The sequence below is a fragment of the Grammomys surdaster genome, unplaced genomic scaffold (assembly GCF_004785775.1).
Source record: "Grammomys surdaster isolate TR1022 unplaced genomic scaffold, NIH_TR_1.0 190, whole genome shotgun sequence".
NCBI lineage: Eukaryota > Metazoa > Chordata > Mammalia > Rodentia > Muridae > Grammomys > Grammomys surdaster.
This window is the reverse complement of record NW_021604635.1, coordinates 1,276,492-1,287,827: the sequence shown is the minus strand read 5'-3', so window position 1 is coordinate 1,287,827 and position 11,336 is coordinate 1,276,492. Positions and strand designations below refer to the sequence as shown.

Sequence of the window (11,336 nt, the reverse complement as noted above, 5' to 3'; positions counted from 1 at the left end):
TGTGTAGCCCAGGCTGTCCTGGAACTCACTCTGTAGACCAGGCTGGCCTCGAACTCAGAAATCCGCCTGCCTCTGCCTCCCAAGTGCTGGGATTAAAGGTGTGCGCCACCACCACCCGGCCAGGATCTCTTTTAAGTGTTGGAAAATTGAGAGTTTCAAATAGTGCTGTTTTGACTACTATATGTTTAGCACATCCTGGAATTTATTTTTAGCTTCCAACATTTTCCTTTAAACTACTTAAGCAGGGTCTCCTCCCTCCTTAGTCCTTAAAACAATTGATCCAAGCAGATGTCTAGTCTTCGTTCACTGTTGGAAACGGAGCACAGGAATGGTTGATGCCACATGGAGGCTTGTGTTTATTAGTAAAATCATCTCCTACCCTGTGTTCTGTCATTTCTCAGTCCCAGCTCTCGTGCATTCTAGTGGCAGTTTCCTAATGAGCTTTTTGTTGTTCTGATCTTTCTGAGGTTCAGCTAGAAATGCTGAGTTTTCTAAAGTAGTAGTGTGCAATTAAAGATAGATACATGCTCTTAGAATCTGAGCTGCTTTCTTTTAAGGTGTTGCTGGGCAGTGGTGGTGCATGCTTTTAATCCCAACAATCAGGAGGCAGAGGCAGGCGGATTTCTGAGTTTGAGGCCTGGTCTACAAAGGAGTTCCAGGATAGCCAGGGCTACACAGAGAAACCCTGTCTCAAAAAAAAAAAACAAAAAAAAACCAGGATGGATTTATAGGATAGCCAGGGCTACACAGAGAAACCTTGTTAAGAACAAAAGGAAGGAAGGAGGAAAGAAAGAGAGAAAGAAAGTTAGATAGATGTATGTGTAATGTATTGTGCTGTGTAAGTCCTTTCCACTCTTACATGATGATGTGATCATTTAAGTTGTTTTCCTTTTTTTAGAATATCTTTTGTCATTTTAAAATAAATTGCAGATTTTTAAGGTTGAGATCTATTAGTAGTCTTTATGGAGTTGTTGAAATGCCAATAATTCTTTATAAAATGATTTGGGGAGTAATGAATGTATCTTGCAATGGTTGTGTACGTTTTGTTCAGTTGATCAGGCACTATATCAATGTTAAGGATGTAACAAGGATATCATCTCCAAAATAAAGACAGATTAAAACTGTTTCACCAGTTCTTTCTGATAACTCATACTCTTTTTTTTTTTTTCCTTTGCAGGAAAAACAAGAATGGTGGTGGCTTTATATTGCAGATAGGAAAGAACAAACATTAATATCCATGCCATATCATGTGTGCACACTGAAGGATACAGAAGAGGTAATTAGCCAACAATATTTGTTTTAATATCTTACCTTTATGATGTTTCATTAAAATTTTAATTATTTGGCTTATTATATTTTGTTCATTGTATTTCCTATGTTTTTGTTGGGGCCATCCTGCAACACTAGTTCTGCAGTACCTGATGGCCTCTCCAGATACCTGCACTTATTTGTATGCACACACACACACAGGCACACACACAGGCACACACACACACACGCACACACCTCATTTAGAATGGAAATAGATTTTTTTTATTATTTTAAGGAAGGGAGGATTAATCTCAGAAGGTTCATCCATGTTTGACAATTAGTCCTTTATTTTTACTTTCATGGCAAAGTTAAGACATGGAAGTAAACTTGTTCTTAATAGCAGCCAGGAAGCAGAGAGACTAGGGAAAGGGTTAGAGACAAGATAGACCCTTCAGAGGCCCACCCCCTTCTGTGACCTACTTCCTCTAGCCAGGGTCTGCCTGCTGTTGCCCATCACTTTTCAATAATGTCATCAAAGTATGTTGCCATCGAAGGGTTAATCATAGATTGCATCGTAGCTCTCAAGTGTGTGATGAAGAGTTGTTTACTCAGTTAGTTGTACGTTTACTCATGGAAGCTGTATTCTGTTCCTCTGTATCTTGGGGTGTATGGATGTTTGTGTGGATGTGTGTATGAGTGGTTTGCAGGCTGTGGTCCAGCTAGTACAACAATGGCTGTCTCTCAATAGTCCACAAAGCTGGATGTCTCAGGTGGTCTTCAGTAAAGGAATCCCTCAGCAGCAAGATAGATGAACTTGCCAATAAGAGTGAGGGCAAGCAGATAAAGAGCAAAAGCTACTATCTTCCATGTCTTTTATATAGGGTACCACTAGAAGGTGTGGCCTAGGTTTAGGGTGGATATTCTGACCTTAATTGATCCAGATTTAAGGTTAGTCTTTCTTAATTACTGTTCTTTTGCTGTGAAGGGACATCTTATATAGGCAGCTCTCATATAGGAAGGAGTTCAGTTAGGGCCTTATAGTTTCAGGAGCTTAAACCATTATCATAGTAGCAGGGAGTGTGACAGCAGGCAGGTGCGGTGCTGGAGGAGCGTGACAGCCAGCAGGGGTGGTGCTGGAGGAGTAGTGGCTGAAAGCTGCATCTTGCTTTGTAGGCTGAGAAAGGGAGACTGGGCCAGGTATGGGCTTTTGAAATTTAAAAGCCCGCCCCCAGTAATACACTTCCTCCAACAAGGCCACACCTCCTGATCCTTCTCAAATAGAGCCACTCCTTGATGCCTAAACATTGAATAACTATATGAGCTTATGGCAGCTATTTTTATTCAAACCAACACACTCCACTCCTTGACCCCCGTAGGTCTATAGCCATATCATAATGCAAAAACAGATTCAGGACAATTCAAAAGTCCCCATAATCTGACACAGTCTCAACATTGTTTAAAAGTTTAAATTCTCTTCAGAGATTCATGGCAGCTTCCTTAACTGTATCCCCTGTAAAGTCAGAATCAAACAGCAGATCACATGCTTCCAACACACTGTGGCACAGAATATACATTGTCATTTCAAAAGGAAGGAAGGGAAGAGAGTGAGAAAATAATGGGCCAGAGCAAGACTCAAAACCAGAAGGGCAAACTAACTTCTGTGCCTCCATGTCAGAACACTCTGTAGATCTTTAACTCCTTTCAGCTGTGTTGACTGCAACACACTTGTCTCTCTTGGGCTGGTTCCACTCCCAGTCTGCAGTTGTCCTTGTCAGGCCTACACAGCTCATGTTACCAATTTTGTTGTTGGGGCTCCCTCACCCCTCCAACAGAGTTTCTCTTTGTAGCCCTGGGTGTACTGGAACTTGCTCTGTAGGCCAGGTTGTCCTCGAACTCACCGACACATCCACCTGCCTCTGCTTCCTGAGAGCTGGGATTAAAAGCCTGTGTCATCGCCGTCCCTACCACCCAGTACCCAATTTTTAATGTGTTTTCCTTGTGATATTACATGTAAATAATATACAAGTTATTCGCTCTCCTCAAATTTTATACAAAAGTTGGCAAATACCATTCTTCACAACCGATCTTTTACCGTCAACTAAACTTGGGCATGGATCTCCTGAGTTACAGTCTTTTCCTTAGCAGCATAATGCAGTTGTCAGGAATGAGCACTGATGCAGTGCAGTGTCACAGTTCACAGTTAATGTCCCTTCATGTCTGCTACAAGCTCTGTTTCCTCTCCCAAGGTCACAAGTGAGTGGAAGGTAGCACTTGGTTTCTGTTCTCAATCCTTTCTGCTCTGGGTACATACACACCAGCCAAGCATGGCGACCACTGGAGTCAGAACTTGTAGCTCCTCCTTTTTTGTTTCTTCATACTGTTTTCTTCAAGGTTCCACTAAGCTGTATTGTTAGAGTATCACTGTAATTTGTCTCATTGCTTACTCTTATTGGTCCTATGTTTCATGTATGACACAGTGTACTTGTTTGCCGCCCATTTGTAATAATAAGGTTTTCTTATTTTCAGAGTGTGTGTAAATCTCACCTGTGGTATGTGATTTGGGCATCGAACTGTTCTCTGAATATTTTTACCAGACTTTTAGCATGCAGTGATGGTTTGGGTGTAACTCGCTTTGGACTCTAGTGTGAGTTTAAGAGTGAAAGTAAACATTGTCAGTGAGCTCAGGCATATTTTTGTGTGTATGTTGGTTGCCTTGTTGATTTTATTTGATCTTTTAAATTGGATGTTTTTTCTTTTACTGCAAGGAATCAGCCTTCAAAAAATGAACATGAATATTTCTCCCTAGTTTGTTTTGTGCTGCAGTTTTCCAAGGTCTGGGATTACAGATTTGCACCATAGTAGCCTATATTGATTATAATGTTGGCTGCAAAAATCTGGAATTTGGAGATTGGTAGAGTATAGAAATGTTATTTTATTGGGAGGCAGAGGCAGGCGGATTTCTGAGTTCGAGGCCAGCCTGATCTGCAGAGTGAGTTTTAGGACAGCCAAGGCTATACAGAGAAACCCTGTCTCGAAAAACAAAAAAAACAAACAAACAAAAAAAACAAATAAAAAAAGAACTGTTTATATGTTTTTAATCCTCATATAGAATTGAAATCTGTAAGGTCATGTCCCTATTTATGTTTATGACTTGATGGAAAATTTAATACCTTTTGGGCTTGTTTTTATATGGTTTTCTGTAATTTATACTTTATTTTTCTGCTGTGGATAGGTATTAGGGTGGTAAAGGGCCTTATTAAAACTAATAAATCAGGCTGGAGAGCTGGCTCAGCGATTAAGAGCACTGGCTGCTCTTCCAGAGGTCCTGAGTTTAATTCCCAGCAACCACATGGAGGCTCACAACCATCTGAAATGGGGCCTGGTTCCCTCTTCTGGTGTTTCTGAGGATGGCATTTTTAAATAAATCTTTTAAAAATGTCTTTTTTAAAAAAGAACTAATAAATCATTTATTGAAATATAATGGAGTAAAAATATGTAATTCTTTTTAAATCCGTTTGCATAATTTTGAGTCTTGTATATGAATATAATGAATTTTAGTTATTTTTATCTATTTGATTTCTTCCTTGTCCTTTGAAGCCCTTTTTCCCAACAAGTAAATGTGTGTGCTTGTGTGTGTGTGTGTGTGTGTGTGTGTTTCCTGCTGAGTTTAATTAGGATGCTTGCATGAGCGTGGGTGAAAAGCTGTTTACTAGAAAGTGGACAACTGTTAACTGCCAACAGCAGCCCCTTGGGAATTGTGTGGTCTTGTTCAAGTCCAGGCTTATGTGGGGATACCTGCCGCTGCAGTGTGCTGTCCAGCTTAGGTGGGGATACCCGCCGCTGCAGTGGGTTGAGAGTTCAGTGGCCCTGTCATGTCCTCAGGACTTTTCTGCAGCAGCTCTCCACTCTAGTTCTTAAATTCTTTTGCCCCTTCCTCCCTAAGTCTTGGAGGTTCTTTTTGGATTTTTTAAGGCATAGATAATTTATTCTGGAAATAAGAACTTGGCAAAAATTACTTTTTATCTAACTAAGACTATTAATTCAACATTTCATTTATTCATACTTTCATTCTTTATTGCATTCTTTTGAGTTTTAAAGTGACAGCATACAATTTGGTTACTTTAATGTGTTTTCTTGAACTGTGTACTTAGAAATGAACCCCAGTAGTTCTGCTTAATGTGATTTCCTTTTTGTGTAGAGTTTATAATACATGAGGTAGAATTCACCCATGGTGTTTGTTATTATGACCAAACGTTTGTGTAAATCCTCTGCTCAGTTCTCTGAGGTAGGAAATTTAAAGGCGCTCTCTTGTTTCTTTTACGTAATCCAGGTTTTTAAGTGCTAATTTTTATCTTCTTAGGTAGAATTGAAGTTTCCTGCACCAGGCAAGCCTGGAAATTATCAGTATACAGTGTTTCTGAGATCAGACTCCTATATGGGCTTGGATCAGATTAAACCACTGAAGGTAAGGCGGTGTAAGACAGTGAGCACTGTCACTGAAGATGCTCAGGGAGTGGCTCTGAGCAAGTGTCTAAGGAAGTGTGGAGGGATGGAAGGTAGATCATCTCACACGCGTTCAGTAATAGATTTCTAAGGAACTTTGAACTTGGACTGTAAGTTGCTTTAGTGGTTGTTTAATGCACTGTTACTTGTGGTCCATCTCAGGGCTTTAAAAAGGCTGGTGGGGGTCAGCTAGGGGCCAGAACTCAAATTTTTCTATGGACTTTATTGGAGTGTTTGTTGATTTTTCTGAAATGAAGATTAGTTTTGATATTTTGTTTTGTTTCTTTTTTTTTTTTAATCATCTTAGACCGTAAACTTCGTGTGTGGTTTGAAGCACACTTTTTCAGTATTCATGTCCCTTGAGCTTTTCCTATATTAGTGAGATTGTGTTAAATCATTGTGACATTGTTCAAAGCAAAGAAGCCAGTAAAGATGAGTCTGTCTTTCCTCCTGAGAGCTCTGTATTTCTTGTGTTGGCAATACAATTTTACTTTACAGAAATCTTTGGAAGGCATACTTGAATTTTTCTTCTTTCAGCCAAAGACTTCTAATTAGAGACCACTCTGTATTATTCCATAGGAATCATGGCTGTTAGTAGTTTGTGCCATAGAAATACTTTCTTAACTTGTTAAACTTCTACAGAGTCAAAATGTTGAACTGTATTAGAAGTTAAATTATATTCTGTCTAAGTGTATTTAGTATTTTCAGTTGCAGAACAAAGGATCTTTGTCATGAATGTGCTGAATTTAGAGTTGCAGCCACAAAATCCATTTCTTTGTGATTGCTATGGTCAAAGAAAACCTTTACTAGATACTTTTTTTTATTATTATTCCTCTCCAAATTTCTGACATATATGTATTTAATTGTTTATAGTTGGAAGTTCATGAGGCCAAACCTGTGCCAGAAAACCACCCACAGTGGGACACAGCAATAGAAGGGGACGAAGACCAGGAAGACAGTGAAGGATTTGAAGACAGCTTTGAGGAAGAGGAGGAGGAGGAGGAAGGTGGTGACTAGCCGTGTGAGTGGACCACAGCGTTTGCACATCCTTGCAAACACCTGCTGTTTTGTGAGTGACAATAAAGGAGAAGCAGTGAAGGACTGATGTGGAGGGAAGTGTTGGCGTCTTTACTAGAAACGGATGCAAAAACTAGGCCGTCGGTGCCGTGGTACAATCTAAAAAGGGTTTTCAAAGCCTTTCAGGTATGGGGTGGTGCGTTTATCTCATCTGCAAATGATAATAAATCCTTTGATGTTACAACTGTCCAGAAGTGTGGGCTGTGCGTTACCTGACCAGATTATGCTCTCAGTAAAAGTCAAGGTACATGAAAAACAATCTATAAATGAGGAACTTTGTTTTGTTCAGCTTTAGTTTTAGTAAACATTAAAATAGGATAAACATCACGAATATGTTTTAAGTAACGTCTGCTCAAGTTTTTAATCTGTTAGTAAGCTCTATTACTCATTTATCAATATTTTACAAATGGTAAGATTGTAACAGTTCCATATGTGAGTTGAAACCATAGTTTTCATCTATCTTGGCCATAACTTAGCATTCTCACACATTCCACATAATACAGAGGGCTACATTTTAGAATTTTCTGTTCTTAATTGCCCAGAGTTAGCAGACATTATAAAAGTGGCTTTTAATGGCTTACAGCCTCTTAAAGCCTCTGGTGGTGTCAATGCTGGATCTAATTCACCTGATAAGCTTCAGGGCCAAAAGTGATTGTGGGACCACACATTCTCTGATGCTTGGTTTATGTCATTCAGCCTTTTGCAAAGGGTTCACATCAAAGCTGAACTACATTCGTAGCTTTTAATCTACCTGACTCTGTCAGAAGCCTTTTAAAGACAGTAAACACAGCATACAAAGGAGGCAGTTTTGTATTCATTTGGACTCCTATTAATAAAATAGAAGTTTGGCTCATTTTATGTTTGTAATTGTGTGTCTTTTTACTCCTAGAGAAAGGGCATAAATAGGGTAATGTTTTATTTTTCAACTCAAAGTTTGATATTGTACCTCACTGTGCAAGTGACTGCTATCTCTGTATACTCTTGGAAAACCCAGGAGGAAGACCTCTTCTCTCATTTAGTACAACCCAAAAGGGCAGTGCTCAACACAGAGTAGAAATGTGTGTGTGATGAGTCACTGAGGTCAGAGGAATATTTTTATTACTAGACATAGAGGACACACACACCTACAATACTATAAGACTGACTGCAATAATCCTATCAAACTCTCCATAGGCCAAAGTACTGTTGCAATACTAACTTATGACCTTGTTCATTTAAAAGGTTGCTACTCTTCCTGCAGAATTATCGCTGGTATTTTGTTACTACAGTAGTTGAAAATAAAATTTGAAAATTACCAAAAATATGAATTTTTTTTGTTGTTGTTCTAAATTTAAGATGTAACACTTCAGTTGTTCTCATTGGAACCTTGCTCCCTGGATAAGTGGGACCTTCCCTCCCTCTGCAAGCATGGGTGTGTGGGTCTGCCTTCAGATCGGGTCTTCCTGGGAAGCTCCATAGCTGGTAGACATGCAGTGTGAGGGAGTGAGTCAGCGCGAGTCAGACGACAGGAGAGCCATTAGCGGAAACAGAGTTGTGGTGTTTGTGTTTCTAGCTTTACTGAAGTAGCCAGGCTGAAGAAAGCCTTCTCTAGTGGCTCGTTCCCTCTGAAAGGGTATGCAGACTGTTGAAACAAGTGGCTTCTCTGATATGAGATTCTCTGGTGAAGATTTTACACCCTGATAACAGCACCATGCTTACAAAACAGTATGTCTTCCATGATTGGAAATTCCAGCAGTTTGCTTATGTTTGCCTGTTTTGTGATGTGTATCAACATCTCAACCTAAAGAGCCAGTTAAACAAGTACTGTGGTGAAAGCCTTCAGTTAGGGTGCTCATCTCTCTACTCGGCCACTAAACTCCATTTCCCTTTTTTCCCCTCTGGATTAGTAATTTGTCCTACTTTGCATTTAGTTGAAATTGATACAGAATGAAATTGATTATATATGAAATTAAGTAGTTTACGTTGTGTAAAAGTTTTTATCTCTAAATGTGCAGAATGTCAAAATAATAGCTCTCCACAGGGAGACTTCCTGCTCATTGCAAGTGTGGCAGGTGGGGAAGCTGACATTGGAAAACCTGACTGAGGTCTCAGATCCCAGAGTAGATATTTGCATTCTCTCTAAAATTTGTGATTTTTGAAAAGAATCGAGCACATTGAATTACGATTCTGTATGCTCTGCCTTTCCCAGCATGACCTGGGGGGTGAAGAACAGGCTGTTGTAGTGCTGTTCTACTGCTTACTGGGAAGCTCAGGCGTGTAGGGGGTATAGGAGTGGAACTCCATTCCCATAGGGAACCAGGGAGTGTACTGAGGCTTCTTGGTGTGATTTGATTTGGTTCTTGTGTTTTTGAGACTCACTATATAGCCTAGATTGGCCTTGAACTCACAGTGTAGCCCAGGTTGTGGACCTTGTGATCCTCTTCTAGCCTCAGCCTCTTGAGTAGTAGGATTACAGCAGAGCCACCACACCTGGGGTTAAACATAGTTACTACATTTATTCAGGTACCTGCTCCAGCTGGCTCCTACCATGCGCTGGAGTGTTGTTTAGTAATAATGTGTATTTTAAATGCACTACATGTTTTTGAGGGGTTGTCTATCATGTATGTACTGAGTTTCCATGTCCAGACTCTGTCAGTAGGCACTGCAGCTTTATGGACGCTCTATGTTAAGGACTTAACTTGGACTTAGTCTGCACATGGTGGGAATTTTTCCTTTCTCCCGTGGCACAGTGGCTAATATTTAGGATGCCTCCCTCTTTCTTTTACTTTATGTTCTTGTTCTGTTGTTTGTTTGTTTGCTTGATCTTGTCACTAGGCAGAGGATGTTTTAAGGAGCTAGCTATTAAGTTAGTTGGCCTTTGCCTATTCTCTTATCCCCTTTGGATAAAGCAACATACATCTTTTGTTTTTAAATGCTTCTTTTTTGAAGCATTTTCTCAACTCTATGAATCCCCTATTTAGTCTGCCTTAAAGTGAAACAACTATCAGTGAACCGTAGCATGACATTTTACCAGCTGTGCAGTGGTTAGTTAAGTGTGTCTCGAGATGGTAGTCGAGATGGTAGCACCATCATACACTTAAACTTGACACTAGGGCTATTTTACAAACCTTAACAAACAAAACAGACGCCACCTTGTACATTTTCCTGTAACTGAGCTAAAAATCCAAATAGCAATCCTAGGCATGCTTTAGAACTGTGGTTTCAGGCAGGGGTATACATCCTCGGGGTATGCAGATACTAAGTCCATTGAGAAAATGTTAAAATAATGATTCTTTGTATTTAATCTCATCCTTTTAAATTTCTATTTTTATGTGTTTTATAATGTACATAATATATTGTACAGTTGTACACTTATATAATTTATAAATAAATAATACATTTATTGGTGCATTATTTTTTTTCCTGATTTGGGTGTGTGATGAAAACATTTGGATACTACTGTTTTGTGGTATAGATAGAATGACATTTCAATGGGTTGAGGCTTTGCCGCTCTGCTGTTTGAGTTGACAGTGACAGACTCTGATACCAGGAGGCAAGGCTACGTTGATTGTATGTAGAGCAGACATGATGGCTGCCCTTGGGGTGGAGGCACGAAAGAGGAAGGGCTGTGCCTGCCGTGAGCCGGGCAGTCATTAGCTGCTGCAAATTAAAGGCTGGTGTGAGAGGACCATCCCTCCAGTGCAAAAGGAGCCAAACCCCTGCATAATGGTAGCTAGCAGTGGCCGCCACTTAGTATAAGCAGATTGTAAACATCCAGTAGAGGGCGATAGGGCCATAATTAATTTTCTTTATAAAGAATGTTTGGTGAGACTAAGCCAATACTCCAAAAATAATTACTTATTTATTTATTTTTGAGATGGGCGATTACCTGTTTCCCAGTCATGCCTCAAATTCTTGAACTCATACTCCTCCTGAGTCCCTGGAAGAGCTGGGACTATAGGACAGCACCACTGTGCCCAGCTAAGAAATGTTCTCTGGGTTATCTGCACCTCCCAGAATTCCTTCCTTCCTCTTTGAACTATACCTATCAACCCTTGTCTTCTTACCTATGTAATCCATTAAATGTGCATCTGGTTGGAAGGCCGTTTGTAGGCAGCTCCAAGAGACAGTACTGTGTATCCACTGTGCTAGAACTGCATCACATTGCTTGGAAGAAGTGGCAATCAGGTGAAATCTCGCTGTTCTCCTTCTAAAACTTAACTTTTTAATTTGTTGTATGGTGTCAGCTATTAAAGGTCTGACATTGTTCTTTCTGTGCAAGCTGATTTGCCACATTTTCTGGGTGCTAGCTCCAACTCCCAGGTCAGGCACACCATGAGCTTTATGTCACCCAAACTTCTGTCCTCAAGGTACACATTGGTGGTGCCGAGTAGCTCAGGTTGACACTGTGCATGTCAACAGAGGAACCTTGAACTTGGGAACCTAGCCCTTTACTGTTGTAACAGCCACATGTCCTCTCCTAGGAGGGAAGTGATGCCTGTCTACCATGGCTATTTGGACACAAA

The 11,336-nt window shown here is 40.1% G+C and overlaps 1 protein-coding gene across 1 annotated transcript in view; it reads left to right on the top strand.

The window, feature by feature from the left end:
* Sec63 (SEC63 homolog, protein translocation regulator) overlaps positions 1 to 8,132 on the top strand; it is a 68,198-nt gene extending 60,066 nt beyond the window's left edge. Inside the window, exons 19-21 of the mRNA XM_028769033.1 lie at positions 1,178 to 1,276; positions 5,612 to 5,716; positions 6,628 to 8,132. Coding sequence (XP_028624866.1) covers positions 1,178 to 1,276; positions 5,612 to 5,716; positions 6,628 to 6,771 — 348 coding nt within the window. The 3' untranslated portion in view covers positions 6,772 to 8,132. The remainder of the gene's footprint in view (positions 1 to 1,177; positions 1,277 to 5,611; positions 5,717 to 6,627) is intronic.
* The last annotated feature ends 3,204 nt before the right edge of the window (positions 8,133 to 11,336 follow it).